Source organism: Tyto alba, unplaced genomic scaffold (assembly GCF_018691265.1).
Source record: "Tyto alba isolate M040663 unplaced genomic scaffold, T.alba_DEE_v4.0 Super-Scaffold_18, whole genome shotgun sequence".
Lineage (NCBI taxonomy): Eukaryota > Metazoa > Chordata > Aves > Strigiformes > Tytonidae > Tyto > Tyto alba.
Window position 1 is genome coordinate 6092191 of NW_024881280.1, and position 17274 is coordinate 6109464.

Genomic DNA, 17274 nt, shown 5'->3' on the forward strand with positions numbered 1-17274 from the left:
TGGATATCTCTCTAGCCTTCCCTGGTTTCTACTGTTGACTGCTGTAAGGAAAGGAGCTTTCTTCACCTTTGAAATAGTGTTTTGGAGGATCTTTTCTTCCTTAAGTGTGGGAGATCTCAACTCAGTTTTGTGAAAAATTTTTTCTTCTCACTTCTTGTTTCCTACAATTTTGCAAACAGTGAGCAACATGGAAGACCTTGGTTGAAACCTTGGTTGAAAAATGGGGTTTTGAAAAATATGTTACCAGCAAACCGAGGTGATCAGTGTTTGGTTTAAAGATGATTAGCGAAAGGGTCATTTGGCAAGGATGTGACCTTAACTGGAGAAATCAAAGGAAGTGGAAGGAAAACCTGCATATTTGCATCCAGTGAAGAAAAGCGTGAATTTGAGAACTTGCCATGCTCAAGAAAGAGGAGATGAGGATCAGGGAACTGAAGAAATAGTATTAAAATCTAGAAAACAACATGTGGAAGATGGGAATGTTTAAACCTCTCATTCAGAATATGACTTGTTCTGTAGGTCTCTGCGTTAGTGAGAGAGGTAAGCTAGCATGTACAGAGAAGGACAGTAGATTTGACAAGATGGGAGGGGAGATCAAGAGCTGCATCTTTACAGAGTAGCAAAAGTGACTCAAGCGGAAGGACTAAAAGATGAGCTGCCTTTTTAAATATTGCATCGTAGCAGAATAAATACAAAGAGAACTTTTTCAGCTGACAGAAGTACTCTGAGTGCAATTTAGTGAAAGAAAAAAGCAAAAATAAAAGTTGAACAGTGGGGCTAAGGACTCTATAGAAATGTTAAGTGCATGACTTCAGCACACACCGGCAAGGTTGCAGTGGAGAGGCCCTAGGAACATTTACTCCATTGAGCCTGCTGAATCTTGCTCTGAGTAGCTGCTCATTATGAGTCCAGGTATGTGATAGATCATTGTTTATTTGTAAGAACTAGGTTGACTCCACAGTGTAGGCTCATGGTAGTTGTCCGTGCTATTTCCTATCTTGCTTAGTCATTACGGCCCTGAAACCTTTTGCTAAAGCAGATCGCTTGCTAAATCCCTCGCTTTTGCTTGGTATACAGGAGCCTTGTGAAGGTGTACTCATTTGTGGGGTTAACTTTCCATTTGATCCGCTCGACTGTGCCAGGAATGAAGAAGGCAGCAGGAGTGCAAGAGCAGAGGTGGGGTATGAGCCCATTGGAACAGCAACTCAAATTTTAAAGCAATTTAATCTTCTCACAAATCAGCACTGATGCTTGCACATAGTATGTGACAATGATCAGTTCACAGATTTTCCTTCCTTCCCTGGCCATCTGTCTGTGACATGCATACAGTGTTCTAGTTGGATTGAAATTTTGGACAACTCCTCTGTTTTGAGCTTTAATTTTTTTCTTATTTATTGACTTATAACAGGTCTGAAATTGGTGAATTTCTTTTTAATACAAATATTGAGCTGTAGGTTTGGGTTGTCCTGATGAAGTCATTGTACAAGCCCCAGATATATTAAAAGCCTAGATAAAAAATCAGTGAGATTCCTCAAAAACCATGGGACTGGTTTTCAGGCTGGGGTGAGCCCAGTGGTTTGTCCTGATTCATGAACCTAAGTCTGTTCAACCACTTATATGGACTCTTCTGAGATGCTGAAGCTGTCAGGATTCTTTTTTGGCAGTGTATGGAAGTACAGCTCTTGAGTTTTAAAGACAGGAATTATAATATCATCAAATAGATGTCTCTGTTCAGAAGACTGAACAGAAGTGATTGCAAGGAATCCCGCATTTCTACTGGTCTGCTGCAAGTTAGTTTTACAGAGTTACAGGATTTTATGTTTATTTCTGTGACTATCCTAACTTTCCAGAGAAATAAAGCTGCAACCATGCTTGTTTTAAGGTCTACTTTTCCGTACAGTGTACATATGAGCTGATACACCGAAGTCGATACAACAACAAGAATGCATTCCTGAGAAAGTTCTCTTTGCTTCCTTGGGAGAATGGGAAGACATTGGACTGTTGGACCCCTAATCAAGCAAGAGAGTAAAACATGGGGTGGGGGGAAAGGTGAAAATTACTTTAGCAAGTCAAGATTCAGTCTTGCATCTGTGCCTATATAGCACTGCATATGCTTGAGTAGTTGACTGGAGTTTGCTAAATTCTGTATTAATGCAATTTCCTAGCCTTGAACTGGTAATTTATCATTTCAGTTAAAGAACGACAGCTTGGAACGTATTGTGTGAAGGAAGAAAAAAAAAAAAAGGGGAGGGAGGGCTGCAAGATACTTGGCAATGAGTGAGAGGAGTTGCAGCTATGAAAACTGAGAGCAGACACAGGGAATACTTCTTCCTTTTGAGAGAATTATGAGATAAATTCTTAAAACATGGTGTGTTAGTTTCTTTTGGGATTTTTTTTTTTTCTTTTTTTTTTTTTTTTTTTTTTTTTTAATGTTCTGTTACAAACTATAAAACAAATTCCCACTTTTTGAGTCAGTTGCACTGTTTTTCCCTTTCTGGACACCCCAGACATTTTTCACTTGTATCGGTGTCCTTGGAATGTCTGCCTCTCGTAAGTATTTCCCGTCATTTTTGGGAGAGCCCTGCCTCTGCTTACCTGGCTATGATAAGAACTTTTCCTTGCAAATCTGAAGCCCTGCTGTGACGGGAGCCAAGTATTCCGTGACATGTTTGCTTCCTGCTTCGGATCATGTTTACAAGCCAGAGTGCTGTAGTAATAATAGTAATAAGCAACCTCCCAGCTGTCATGCCAGCTTCATAGACTTTCTCTGGTGTCAGCTCTCTGGCTTGCTGACAGTGTCTGGCTTGGAAGCCCTTGCTACACATGCACAGAGTAGCTCGGCTGCCTTCCTGCCTTGTGCCAACAGAGAGGCTGCTTTGGACTGTCCCTAACGAAAGCCGCATGCAAGCGGAGGAATGGTTTTCATTCTGCCCTCCTGCATGCTCTTTGAAGTCCAGTGTGGTGTGAATGAGTCTCACTTCCTGTGGCAGGGGTGAAAGGACAACTGAGTAAACTTGGCCTGAGGATTGATAAATAGTTCTGTTTCTCCTAAGATACGCCAAATCTCCTCGTAACCATCCCCCAGGAGAGCCTTCTTACTCTGAATTTTGGATCTAATCAGCTTGTAAATGTGTATCTCCTTGGGACACAGACTTGCTTGCTTAGCTCCATGCACTGTTGTACAATACTTTTCATTTAAAGGGACTGAAAAAAATTTCTCCCTTTACCTTAAAGCTTACTGGAAGTGGTCTGTTATTCCCATCTCACTGCAAAATTTAGGCAGTTCCTGTTGAGCTACAACTTATTCAAGCCCAGGAGAGGGTCTCTTCCTTGCCAGAAACAGGGTTATCGGTATAGTCTGCTTATCAGTCCCACAACAAAAAATTTTGATGTGAGGATAAAAATCTCACAGATGTTTTAGTAAAATTAATGGAAGCTTTAAATGAATCATTTTCCTTCTGCCTTTCACTTAATCACCAGCCTCAGATACAAGAGCTCAGGTGAAGCTTCACTTCTACACTTCAAGTTTTACTAATTAGGAACTCTTGACAAGAGTTCAAGTTTCTCTTGAAGAGACACCAGTGCCGTATCTGCAACCACACTTCTTCATTTTATTGGGCTTGGAGTATGTGTGTTTCCTTGAAAAGGCATCAGAATTAATGCAGTGCCCCCTGGAGCAGAGTGCTTGTGATCAAAGGGTTGTAAAAGATTGGGTGCTGATACTTTTTTTTTTTTTTAATTCGTTAATTCTTTTTTTTTTTGACCAGCAACATCCTTAAATACTGTTCAGCAGTGTGACTGGAAACATTTTATGTTCTTCTGGAACTAGATTTTCCAAAAAGTAATTAGTAAAATGTTGCCTCTCCTATTTCTTCCTGAGAGTGGACTAACGCCCTTTATTCTTGCTTCTGGACTTACTGCTCACTGTGCTACAGATCTCAGCAAACAGAAATATGTTCGTGTGTACGTATGTGCTCATACACATGCACGAGTGTGGACATAGCTGGGGGTCAGGCTGCAATCGTCTTTTATGTAGGTAGCGTGATTTTTTTGTTGTTGTTTGTATTTATTTTTTAAATTAACTTCTCATTCTTTATGCGACCAAGAGTTTGCTGAATTGAGCAAGCAGCACTGTTCAAACCGCTGCGCTCCAGAGCTTTGAACACCAGTTGTTCGCTGTCCTTGCGTACAAAGCAACCTGCTCACCACAGGCAACAGGGATAAAGTGTTCAAAGGACAGTGGGACGTGATTCAGTCTGCGTTTCACCTTATAAACTTCCTTTTTCCCCCGCCCTCCCCCCTCCCCTTCTGCTCGGCCATAAAAGAGTGCCCTGTGTAATAAGAGTTGGGAGAGGGGGAGGAATAGCAGGCTTACGGTAGACCTAGCTGTGCCGAAACCTTGGACGATGTCCAGTGTGACCATGCAGAGGGATGAGCTTAGGGAAATGGTTGGAAGTTCAAAGGCCTTTTTGTGTTGCTCACTGGCAGTTGACAGATGTGCTCTCTTGGGCTGTTGCTGCCCAGCTTAGCTCTTCCCCCTGGCTCCCCTTCCTTGGGCTTGTTCCCCATCCTGACTCGTGGCTCTACCTGCGGAGGCAGGTTAGGCCCTCTTTGGGCATTTTTCTGTCTTCATCTCCATCCTTGGACTTGCCTTTGCTTATCTCTTTTAGGAAAACACTGTTTATTTGCACAGATGTGGAGAGATCAAGCTGGAATTAAGCAGGGAAGAGGGGTTGAGGCTTAACTGTGTTACTGTTGCATTACCTAATCCCGCTATGAATAGCGGAGAAAGCGTGTTAGTGCAATCTGTGATTACTTTCTCATCAATGAAAGCAGTGCCTATGAAGAACTTACAGCTTTCTTAGGAAATAATAAATATCCTTCAATTTACAGGTTGGGAAGTGGGACTAAAGAGACAGAACTGTCCCATGGTCATGCAAGCATCAACATCAAGCTGGGAAGAGAATATAGGGGTTCTGTTTCTAGTCTTCTAGCTGCTAATCCATCTTGTCCAGAGAGGTCTTGCTCCACCTCTGACAGTGAAAGGAGTTCCTACTGCTTCATTTGTATTGCCATGTACTCTTCTTCTGACCATGGAGTTGTGGCTTTTAAAGTGAGTTATATGAGTTAAACCAATACACTTACCAAATTGTATAGCTGCTTCATGATGTCAGGACAAAATATAGTGAAGGTTGTTTGAACGTCCGAAGTGTGACCTCTAAACTTTTGAATTTCCTCCTAACTTCCAAACATTTTGGATATATTTACAACAGTACTAAACATTAACTCTGGGCTAGTGGTTTGCCCTCAGTTTTTAACTCCGCAGGAATAAAACTCATCAAAATACGAAGTAATAAATGACCAACAAATGGGCTGAATAATAACAACCCTAGAGCGAAGGGCTGTACAGTGGAACTGAAGCCTGATGTGTCTAGAATGAACTGAAGGAAACACAGGAATGTTTCTGTGTAGGCAGTTTTTAACGGGGAGACGAGATCGTGGATTGGGAGGGCAGAGCTGGGAAGAGGGGGTTAGGAAAAGTCTGCCCCCATGTGAAGGCTGCTCCCAGAATCTCTTACATTTTCCTTTTGAAGCATCTGTTTCTGACCATTATTAGATTCAGGTTACGTGGATCCCTGACCTGATCCCATTGGCGGTTGCTCTGCTCTCTGAGACATCAGCCTTCAATCATTAGCTTTTTTTTTTTTTTTCTGTCTTAAATGGGTTTGTGTTTTTTCTTCCTCCTTTAAAAGAGAGCTCCTGTAGAAGGGGATTTATCTCCCCCCTGGTGTTGTCTGGGCTGGCACACACTTGCTGTCTGCTGCAGTGGGAATTAGGTCCTCCTTTGTATCTGACAGTTTGTGTTTCACCCTTTTCCCCTGCTCCCCCTCCCCTGTGATTGAAGCTCAATTTTTATATTTAAGGGGAGTATGAAATTGGCTGAACTGCTCCCTGTAGGGGTGGAATTTCATTTTGTGTCGTTAGCTCATGAAGGGATGCAGCAGTTCAGTGGGATAATGGTGTCGGCTCTGAACCAGCGCTAATGGCCTAACCCTCTGGGAGCCTGAAGAATTCTCCCCTGGAGAGTCAGCATGGAAATTCCCTTCCAGGTGGCTCCTGTGCAGTCCTTTGGTGATTAGTCACGCTGGGACCCGGGTGAGCAGACAGAAAAGCATATGCTGGGGGGGATGGTCTTAGTCCTGAAACTGCAGCTGAGGCCAGGGAAGGTTTGCACAGCGTGCAATGTATGGGAGTTGTGCTTGAGGGAGAGAGGGCTGATCTGTGGGACTTGTCCCTCTGAATCCAAAGATCTTTTTTGGTTTTGTTTGGAAGCAGAGTTGGGGAACTGTAGTGTTTTCCCCTTCTGCCTGCCCTGGGGAAGAAGGGGTAGCTCCCTCCATTTTGATGCAGCAGCACAGGGGCACTCAGAGAAAGTTCAGTGTGAGGGAGCAGGTCAGCTGCTGGAAGACCAGAGTGCTGTCAAATTTGTGGGGTGAAAGTATGAGTTTGTATGCTTTCTTCTCTTTAATACCTCTCTGAGGCCTAGAAGTAGATGGATCTGACCTGGACGTGTATCTGCATGGGGCATCCTGGACATGATGGGAAGAACCTTTTCCCAATGGGCAGTGACAGATTCTGTATTTTGTCACCTAGTGCAGGGTTCAGTGTTGAGAGCAGTGATGTCCTCAGACACAGAGATGCCTATGCCTGCCATACTGCAGGAACAGCTGAGAAGATGGTCCGAATTTATGGTTAGGAGAAGAGATATTAGAGCAAGTCTGAATTTAACTGCACTAGTGTATCCTTGGGGTAGGATGCTTTTTGGACAGGCCCTTGGTGAGAAATGTTGGAGAACTTGCTATAGAGAGCAGTGAATGATTCTGTATAGTGTAATCCATGCTGCTTTCAGAAGACATTGGCAGCAGTCCTGGGCCAAGGGGAAATGGAGGGTTGAGGAAGCTGGAAAAGCTGAAAATGTGACTATTTGTTCTACTTATTAAATCCTCCTCCTTGTGTGCGTGGCTGCTGTCTTCACCTTCTTCTTTTACCTGCTTCCCTCCCCTTGCGCTCCCACCCCCAGGATAGTGTTGGCAGGGGAAGAAGTAGCAGCATAGCAGAAGAGGGCTGGCCCACCTGGTGACAGATGAGCGATGCTGTCGGCAGGCTTGGGCTGGGATAAAAGGGTTTTAGGCACTGGCCTCTCCAGCCCTTGCCCCTTCGCATGGCTGAGCAAACCTTGTTCTCTGGAGAACGCACCTGTCAGGAACAGCCTTGTGCAGCCCCTTCCCTACCACAGCTGGCAGCATTTAAAAGCCTGAACCTCCCCGGGGTTGAGTGTTCCTCTCATCCGTGGGGAGAAGGACAGGGCTGATGCTCCCCCTTGAATTCCAGCTTTGTGGCTTCGGGTCTCTTCAAACACTGGATTTGTGGTTCCACTCCATTACCAGCAGACTCTGTGTAGGCAAGCATCCCACATCTGCCCCCTTCTTCAGTCCCTTCTGGAGACCTCTAGCATGGTTTGGACTCTGTCGCCCACACCTGAGGTACAGCAAATTATCCCCAGCAGTGGATTCCTGCCTCTAAGCTTCTCCTTCCAGGTTTGTTAGACAGAAATGCTGGCAGAGTCCCCATGCTGGAACACACGCTGTAGCATGTACCTTGTAAAATCCTGTTCCCAAAAACATTTCTTTTGGTAGTTCTCACTCTAAAGAACTCACTGTGCAATAGAAACAGGGTAGACTGCATTGGGAAGCGTGCAGAAAAGACTCTGATAATGTAATTTTGCTTGTTATAATAAAATTGCAGTTATGGGAGGACAGCAGGCTCAGGGATGAAAGAGAAAAAAGGAACTCAGTGGGGGAATTGTGGCGGCTACTTTATTGTGGAAAGGTCAGTGCTTCTCTGGGGAGGAGAGACTGCCAAGCTACAGACCTACCCTGGCCCCCCATATGGGGAACAGCTCTTCCTCGTGGCTTGAAATTTTATGTCTTTTTTCTTTTTAAGAGGTGTAGCCCCCCTCCTCTGGAGGGAAGGAACTTCGCTTTCAGGAAGGAAGCTGGCTATAGCTCCACAAGGTGTTTCTTTGCTGTTGCAGTGCTGCCTACTTGCTCCCCCTTGGACTTCCACTGTGACAACGGGAAGTGTATCCGCCGATCGTGGGTCTGCGATGGAGACAATGACTGTGAGGATGATTCTGATGAACAGGACTGCCGTAAGTCACCTCTCTGAGGGGAGAGGGTGGGTGCAGTGCCTGGCTGCCGTTGCCCGGAAAGCTGACCCTTTCTATTACAGGAATGTAAGAGTTTATCTACCGAATCAGACCTCTGGCTTGTGATAAGCTATATCCTGCCTCTGGCAGAGGTGTGTACCTGATGTCCCTAAGCCCTGCCGCCTGGGCACCTGGCTCGCTGTTCAGCTGGGTGTCCTGGGGGAGGGGATGCCTCCATCCAGCTGGAGAACCGTTTATGCCCTGTAGCCTTGCTAGTTAATGTCCCGTGAAGCCCTTCCCTGAGCTGAGCTCTTCATGTCCTCCCGTGATCATGGAAACACCTAACCCCTGCCAAATCCTACTGAACTGCCTGTCTGGCTGACTTCCTGTGGCCTCAGGTTCCACTGTCTGACTTTTCTGCTGTGCTGGGCTGCCCCCAGCATCCTCTCCCTTCAAACATTGCTCCCTAAGGAGAGGGAGGTGCTGCAGGGATGCTGCCCACACAGGGACTGGTTACCCTGAAAGCTGACTGTCTGCTGCCATGCGAGGTGCCATCTTCAAAAGAGCTGCCATGGCAGGCTGCTAGCTGTAAGCACTGCTGCTGTGCCTCTACACATTATTAAAATGGAGGGAATTTTGCCTGAGCCTTTGGAGTTCAGCCTCCTCCCTTCCCTTTTGTGTTGAGGACAAGGGTTCCTTGTGGTTGGCTTCCATTAGCAAAAGGTGTTCAGGGATACAGCTTTCCTTCTCCACAACAAATGCTCAGGCTTGTACTTGGCAGCACATGCCAGAGAACCAGCGTGTTATGTAGCACCACTTACTGCTTAATAAGCATTGCTCTAGAGCCCTTGAATTCTACAAAAGTTGTGTGCGTGGTGCCTCCAGGGTGACTCTGATAGAGGAACCACATCTCAAGAAATGCAAGAATAAAGCTCTTGGCTGTGAAGTATTCCATGTCCAATACTTGCGTGGAAATGAATTCACTTTTTGATCAGTATGCCCGTGAGTTTTGCCTGCCCTTTTGGGCAAAGGGCTGGGAAGTGAGGTTCAGGGTTTTGATATCCCATATGATGCTCTGGATTGCAGGACTAATCTTAGTTTTCCAGTCTATTCAGACATTTTCATAAAAGAAAAGGTATATAGGTTTGGGTTTGTTTTGTCTTTTGTTTTTCGGAAGAAGTTGGAATGCCCTCCTATCTAAGACAGCAGTGGAGAAGGGTGTGATCAGAATATTTGGAGACTAACGAAAGGAGGCATGCAAGATTCTGTGAATAAGAGACTCCTAGGAGGTTGTTCAGACTACCGTGTAACTATAGGAGAGTTTCTGTTGGATTGAGATCCTCGGGTGTTAATTCTGCAGTCCCTTGCCTTTCCTCACCGGCCTGCAGACAAGCTTCCTTAAAAGACTGGCAAGGAGGGTAAAATGAGGCTGCAGATACTGGGGCATTCAGAAGAGGAAGTTTAAATTTTTTTCTCTCCCTTTTCAATGAACGTTTCCTTTCCTTTGAAGATAGCTTTGGCATTGTTATGAAAAGAAGGTGGAGATATAATTCCACCAGCAATTATTTGTTAGATAATGAGAGGGCCTATTAATTCCTTTAAAAAGAGGCCTGGATCGCCTTTTTTCCTGTGCAGGGATCTCTAGAGCCTGGCTTGGGGCTGTGCCAGAATATCAGCACAGGGTGGATGGCTCCATCTCTCTGTTCCAGGTACTTCCTCCAACCCATGTTCTCAAGTTTTAGAGCCTGCTGTGCAATTGACTTGTGGGTGGCATGGAAGAGACACGCTCAAGAAATCTAACAGTGGTCCTCCTGGTATTTTTAGGGGAAGGGAAATCACCTCTCCAACATCACTGTGTCCTTGGAGATCGATGTTGCTCTGTTTGTAACATATCACAGATCTGGTGTTCTGCAAAGTAAATCTTCTTGCCTTGCCTTCACCTTATCTCAACTGTGTCCCTGCAGCTCCACGGGAGTGTGAGGAAGATGAGTTCTCATGTCAGAACGGATACTGCATCCGCAGCCTTTGGCATTGTGATGGTGACAACGACTGTGGCGACAACAGCGATGAGCAGTGTGGTGAGCAACATGGCCTTACAAATACTGCCCTGCCAGTGCTCTAAGAGGGATTGCACAGACTCCAACCTGTGTAGTTTTAGGATCCCCTGAGCACGGGTGAGGGCTTGCAGCTGGCTTGTCTGGGCTGGGCTTGTGGGACATTCTGTTCCCAGGGCTGGCTGGTTGGGCCTCCAGGCTGTGTGGCTTACCTGCCAGGCAAAAATCACCTGAGACCTGTTACTCCTTGACATGCCGCTGTGAAGTCCTGCGGATTCCTTTAGAATCCAGCACTTTGTGTCAGTTAAATGACCAATGATGGTTTTTGCTCAGGCACTGCATGACGTGGGTATGTACGGTTCAATGAGCAGTCTTGTTTGTGGGTGCCCTAGGAGCTTCAGGAGCACGGTGCAGTTGTTGCCTGAGTACTCTGAGAAAAGCTAAGGCTTTGTTTGCGTTGCTGTCTCTGCAGATATGAGAAAGTGCTCGGAGAAGGAGTTCCGTTGCAGCGATGGTAGCTGCATAGCTGAGCACTGGTTCTGTGATGGTGACACAGACTGCAAAGATGGCTCGGATGAAGAGAATTGCCGTAAGTGCTCTCCTTGCTTTGTAACCACAGGAAATAGCCCTTCGGACGTGCCTCTGTCTTGAGGTTTGGCACGTTTTCTGCAGCAGAGATCAAAAACAAGTTAGTCCTGCCTGTACTGGCAGCTATGCTGCCTTCTGTTGCCTACCCCAGAGGGCACGAGAGAATGTTCTATCTCTCGTGTTACCTCACAGGCATACTTCATCTGTGCCTGGCTGCTTCTCTGTTCCTTCCCATGGCTGTGTGACCTTGAGTCAGAGCAGGAGGCTTATGTTTTACTGAATACAGCTCTGTATAAAACTAGGAGTTGGATGGCAGGGGTTAAGGTGATAAAACTGTTCCCTTCTTTTTCCTCTTGTCTGATTCCTGCCTGGAATTGAGGGGTGGGGGCTGTGCTCACTGACAGCATCCTCGGGGAATGCATGTCCCCAGCTGGCACACTGCAGGGGCTGCCTGCCTGACCAACCACTCTTCACTCAGATGCTTTCTGCAAAACGTTGTTCAAAAAGTGACTGACGGGCAAGGGGGGCCGTGAGAGCCCACAACAGTTGTTTTCTCCGCCACCTTCACAGGCTCGTAGCAAGTGGGGCAGGAGTCTATTCTGTCCCTTCCTAACCCCCACTGCCTCTCTCCTGTGTCTGCGAGCGCTGCCAGTGTCTGTGGAAGTTGCAGTGGTCCCTTCCCCCACCCTGCTCTCAAAGGCATTTTGCAGAAATTTGTTCTAGATAACAGGAAACTTCAAAAGGCTCCGGGAGGGGGATCAGGGCCGCCAGCTCCTGAAGGGCAGGGGGCGTGGATGCATGGGGGAGTTGTCTTTTATCTCTCCAGATAATGAGAGTTGGCAGGGAGCCAGGGGCTGCAAACGTCTCTAAGCCAGGAAAGGGCTCTAGGAGGAAGCCAGCCTCTCTCCCTCCCTCTGCTTTCCCCCCTCTCCCTTGCCTGTCACTTCCCCATGATCAGGCCCTCGGGCAGGGAGGGGAGATGTTTCAACCTGGCATCCTCTGGGAGTGGAGGGGCACCCAGAACTGATGCCCCTGCTTCTTTGAGCTGGAATGCTTCTCCAGTCCTGGCTGGCATATGTCTCTATAAATAGGCATTTTAAGTAACTCACAAAGAAGCTCAGTTTGGCTTCCTCCCTTTCTATTATCTTCCCCCATGTGGTTGTCATCTTTTCCTTATCTCCACTCCTGCTTGTCGTTCCTCTAGGACAAGGTGGGACTACACAGTTGTTTGTGTGTTTTTTCTTCTTTGTGCATGTGTGTGTATGTTTCTTTTGGGGGGGGGAGGCGGGTGTGTGTGTTGTAATTGAATCACATTACGTGAGATTTTAAGTCACTGACTTCATTTTCTCCTCAAGGAGACCCGAACACTCCTTTAAGGCTCCTTTGAGGCACATGTTAACACACATTTTAGTACTCAGCCACTGGATATTCACTGGGCTAAAGCTCTTGCTGCATGCCTGCAGGCTGTGTCCACTACTTCAGGTTGGAGAGGCCTGGGTAGTTCACTTCCCAGACTGTCAGTCTTTCTCTTCCCTTTTGTTTAATGGATTTATTTTCAGAGCTTCTCAGTTGGAAGGCTCATATGCCTGAAACATGCAGTTCATTCGCTGGACAATATGAGAAGAGGTGTCAGATTCTGTTGTGTGGGACTCAAAACATTTTTCATCCCCTCCCACAGAATGTACTGTTGAACAGAGAACAGTGGGCAAATCCCTGACTACGAGTTTGTTGGGCTTTGCCCAGGGTCATCTGCATGGCAGTGCTCCTTACTGATAAGGCATGGTTTGTTTTGGTGACAGCTTGAGAGGAAAGGGAGGGGGGAAATTCTCAGAGGTTAGATGCAGACCTGAGCACCTTGCTGCTTGCTTGCTTCCTTTGGTCTTCAAGTGCTTATTTTTGTTAACATTTTAAAGGAATTATTCCATACTTTAATCTTGCCTTCTGGCATGCCTCAGTCCTTAATAAAGATCTAACCCAAAGGGTATCTTTTTTTTTCCATCTGTTTTTGTATCTACCTTTTTCAGGTTTAATAAACAACTTAAGCACTTTCTGGAGGGCACTAAGACATAGTGTCTCCAGCATGAGATGGAAGGTTATACCACTGGATCTTTTTTGTTGCTTTCCCATCAACCCTTCCTTCTTCCTAGCTGTTTCCTTCTCTAGAACTTAATGACTCTTGAAAAGTTAGTGTTTATAGACTGAGATATTATGTAATATTTTTTTTGTTTGTTTTTTTTTTTTCTGTGAATTGTCTGCATAGGTGTCTTTATATATAGATTTAACCTGCCCCTCAGTGAAGCGCAGTAATTCCTCTCAGTAATACAAGACATGCAGAGATATGCAGCAATGGCTAATAATTTCCAATACCTTTCTACTAAATACTTGCTAGTCCACTGTTAGAATGAGAAGGTTGCATCTAAACTGGATTGTGCCCTGTCACCTCAGGCATTTTTTCTTTCATTCCCTTGTTAGCATCAGATGTTCCAGCTGCCACCTGCAGCTTGGAGGAGTTCCAGTGTGCATACGGACGCTGCATCTTGGACATCTACCACTGTGATGGTGACGATGACTGTGGGGACTGGTCTGATGAATCGGACTGCTGTAAGTGAGCATAGGGTCATATACTGGTCCAAGCATCTGAGTTGCAAGTCTAAATGGATTTTGCATTGGCTGGAGAGGGGTTGCAGTGTAGACTGCAATCTAATTATTCACACAGAAGATGGCTCTTTTATTTCTTTTTTTTAACTTCGGAAAGTGAGAACGGTGAGGGGAACTGTGTAGTCAACAAAGTTCTGTGTGCAGGAATTAAAGCAGTTTTTAGGAGGAGTCTATTCAGGACCAAGTTCTGCAACAGTGGAATGTGAGGGTGGTGCTGAGGGGCTTTGGGGTTGTAACATGGGTCTGAGTTCACTCTTTATATTCGTTACCATCTCTGCAGCATCTCACCAGCCTTGCCGCTCTGGAGAGTTCATGTGCAACAGTGGCTTGTGCATTAATGCTGGCTGGAGGTGTGATGGAGACTTCGACTGTGATGACCAGTCAGATGAGAGGAACTGCAGTGAGTGCTGGGAACTGGTGGAAGTGTTCAGTTTCTGCGGATGCAAAAGAGTGTTTGGGGCTGTTAGCTTTGTAATGGGGTCTCTTCTGATCCTTCTTGCTCATCTAATGCTCTTTTTTTGGTCCTTCAGCTACATCTATGTGCACAGCTGACCAGTTCCGCTGTAAATCAGGGCGCTGTGTCCGTCTGTCCTGGCGTTGCGATGGGGAAGATGACTGCTCTGACAACAGTGATGAGGAGAACTGTGAGAACACAGGTTTGGCCTGCTGCCTTGCTGCTTATAGCTAATGTTTCCATCCTGGAGCTAATAGGTAGTGAAGTCTCTTTGGGATTGCTTCACTGAGTTCAGTCTAGAATTTCCATCCTTCCCAAAGAATGGGATCTGTAGGCTATCTTAGACATTTGCAAACAGGTGCAGGTCTGTGTGCTTAAACTAACATAAGTGATGGTGTTTTCTGGTTAGATGTCAGATCCCTATATGTTCCTGCCCCTATGTCCTGTCCCTAAACTATAAAATTGCCACAGAGCTCTGAGACAATTCCATTCCATTCAGACTTGGAAACATTAGTAGTGTACAAAGTTGCTACCTTTGTCAAATGGACTTTGTCTAACTCGTGCCTTTTGGATAGTTTTCTTGTTGCCTTGTGAAATTACCAAGTAATTTTAGCAGGCAGGGGAATCAAAAAGGGCATTTTGTGGAAGTGAAGCAAAAAGCCTTCGTTTTAGCGGTGAAGAGTGTCAGCTTCCCCCTTAGATATTTGCTCATGAGTGTCTCTTTCTAGTAATCATTTCGCATAGAGCCATTCTTTTATATAACAGTGTTTATGGAGAAGAGGGGGGTTTCAGCACACCCTGGTGTTACGGTAGGATTCAGGGAATGTCTAGAATCTTCTATTTTCCTTCAATCTTTCAGGATGTCTGTAGGCCTTGTTGAGGAGTAGTGTCTACTGGTCCATGAATTCATCCCAGTGAGTGGAGCCCAGCTGTGCATGCTGACCCTTCTGCTGGATCAGTGTATCTTAAACAGTGGGGTTTAGGGGTGACAAAAGGGATTTGTGAAACTGTACCCCTTGTTTGGTCCTGTTGGGGTGGGGGGAGTGGGTGTTCTATAAGGACAGCTGAGCTCAGAGGACCCGGAGAGGCGCACTTCGTAGCCATTTGAGAGCAGCTGCTCTAGACTGGTCAGCTGTCATGAGCACCAGTGTGCAGGAGATGGTGGTGATCCTGGGAAAAGCCATTGTACTTAAAGACAAGCAGATAACCCTGTTTCCTCATCCCGATGATAAAAGTATTTAGAAGTATTGAAAGAGCAGTTGCCACTGAGAAGCCCGGTCAGACTCCTACAGCCACTGAAATTCAACCTCTCTACCTCAAACCAAGCCCAAAGTGGTTGAGTACGGCTGTTGTTTACTGCAAGGTTAGTTGTGCAGTCCTGCATTAGGTCTATGGTGGTAGTTGGCAGGTAAAAATTAACTCAGCGCTTCCAATCAGAATGTGTACTGGCTCATCTAAGTGAAATACTATGCTGTCTCAGTTGTCCGCAGCAAGAGTTAAAATCCTGTGTCACCTCTTGGATTTAGAGCAGAATTGTGTTTTTATTGGCTAGAGAGAGAAGATTCCTAGAATACTAGGAGATCAGCTGATGTAAGGATCTTTATGTTCGATATGACAAATGAAGTCCAAGTTTCACAATCCTTCATATAAAGCATTCCTGTACTCTGAAAAGTGAATCTGCATGTGATTTGGTTTTATGGCTTTAGCTGGAGTATCTGTTAGTTCTTATTTGTACTTGATAATCTCACAACTGCCCTTTTCCATGCTGCTTACAGGCAATCTGACAATCTAATTGTTTCTTTGCTCATAACTGTATTGTCCTATTGTCTTCCTAGGATTATCAGAGCATGATGATTTGGAGTCAGCTTAAGAGGTACAAGAGGTAACAGGACAGTGCCTTTATTGCTGAAGAAACAATCAGATTGGCAAAGTCCCTACAAGCAGTATTACTTTACTTACAAGAATTCTGTAGAGTCTCCCTGCCAACAGCAGAAGTTGAAGCATGTAGCTCATGTGTGAAATCCTGTTGCCTGAGCTCAGATTTCAAGGATGCGTGTAAATCTCATTCCAAGTCCATCACAGTGCAGCTAGGTCTGGACAAGAGGCTCGTTCCTAGGCAGATCCACAGCCACACTGGGGTGACATATCAGATGATTAAAGTGAGGAACTGACTTCTCTCTTGCACATGCTGAGTAGGGGTTGTGGAATCTGGAACCAAAGGGAACAACGCCAGGACCTTCCAGTCATTCTGAGAGAAACTAAATAGTTGAACTTCCCAGTAAAGCAACATTGGACTCAGTCTGGAGGAAAGTTTGCAGGCCTCCAAATTGGCATAAAGATATGTGGAGCAGTAAGGAGTGCAAGATGAGCTGAAACTAAAGAAAGAGGAAGTCACAGATTTGTGCTCATATGTAAAGCTCCTATTTTAGAAAATGTTCTGTACCCTTTTCTTCACCATGACTGTTATTTATTGCTAAGCTGTGATGTGCTTACTTTCCCTTTCTTATATTGCAGGGACCCCTCAGTGTGCCCCAGACCAGTTCCTGTGTGAGAACGGGCGTTGTATTGGCCAGAGGAAGCTGTGCAATGGAGCAAATGATTGTGGAGATGGCAGTGATGAGAGCCCGCACCAAAACTGCCGTAAGTCCTCCAAGTTTGGTCTGAAACATCAGTGGAAGCACTGTGATGTGTGGGAGTCTATCTGTTGTTGCTGAAGGATATGTGTAAGGAAGAAAGCCTGGGCTGTGATCATGGGGGAGAGTTGAAGTCTGAGGAAAAAGGCTTCGGTGGTTTTCCCAATTACATACTGCAAACAAGGAATAACGGGGAGAAGATTATGATCTCAGGTATCAAGGTTTGTCTGTGGAGATAGTGAATCCTAAAAGGATATTATTCTGAGCTTTGTTGTCCCCTTTAGTTGTGGCCTGCAGGGAAGAGTTTTGCCTGCGAGGAGACAGCTTCCAGCACAGCCTGCATCTTCCTCCTCTTGTTCAGCCTGTTCTGAAGGGCAACTGCTGCCTAACAGCTGAGGACACAAGCAGCTGCCTAGTGGTTTCAGCTCAGTTATCTTCACGTGTTTGTTCCTTTCGCAGGTCCACGAAGCGGGGAGGAGAACTGCAACATCAACAACGGTGGCTGTGCTCAGAAGTGCCAGATGGCACGAGGGATGGTGCAGTGCACCTGCCACACAGGTTACAGGCTCCTGGAAGATGGCCGATCATGCCAAGGTAGGTTTTTGGAGCAGTAGCCTCCTCCCTGCTGCTTTGATGTGCTTGAAGTTGATGATTATGATAGGGTGCACATCAGCGCAT

At 45.8% G+C, this 17274-nt stretch overlaps 1 protein-coding gene across 3 annotated transcripts in view; it reads left to right on the forward strand.

The window, feature by feature from the left end:
- Positions 1-17274, forward strand: part of LRP4 (LDL receptor related protein 4) — an 82402-nt gene that overhangs the window by 42270 nt on the left and 22858 nt on the right. For all 3 annotated transcript variants that reach the window (XM_042790743.1, XM_042790744.1, XM_042790745.1), the window contains exons 3-10: positions 8096-8212; positions 10174-10287; positions 10736-10852; positions 13324-13452; positions 13790-13909; positions 14040-14165; positions 16478-16603; positions 17056-17190. In XM_042790743.1, the coding sequence (XP_042646677.1) occupies positions 8096-8212; positions 10174-10287; positions 10736-10852; positions 13324-13452; positions 13790-13909; positions 14040-14165; positions 16478-16603; positions 17056-17190 (984 nt within the window). The remainder of the gene's footprint in view (positions 1-8095; positions 8213-10173; positions 10288-10735; positions 10853-13323; positions 13453-13789; positions 13910-14039; positions 14166-16477; positions 16604-17055; positions 17191-17274) is intronic.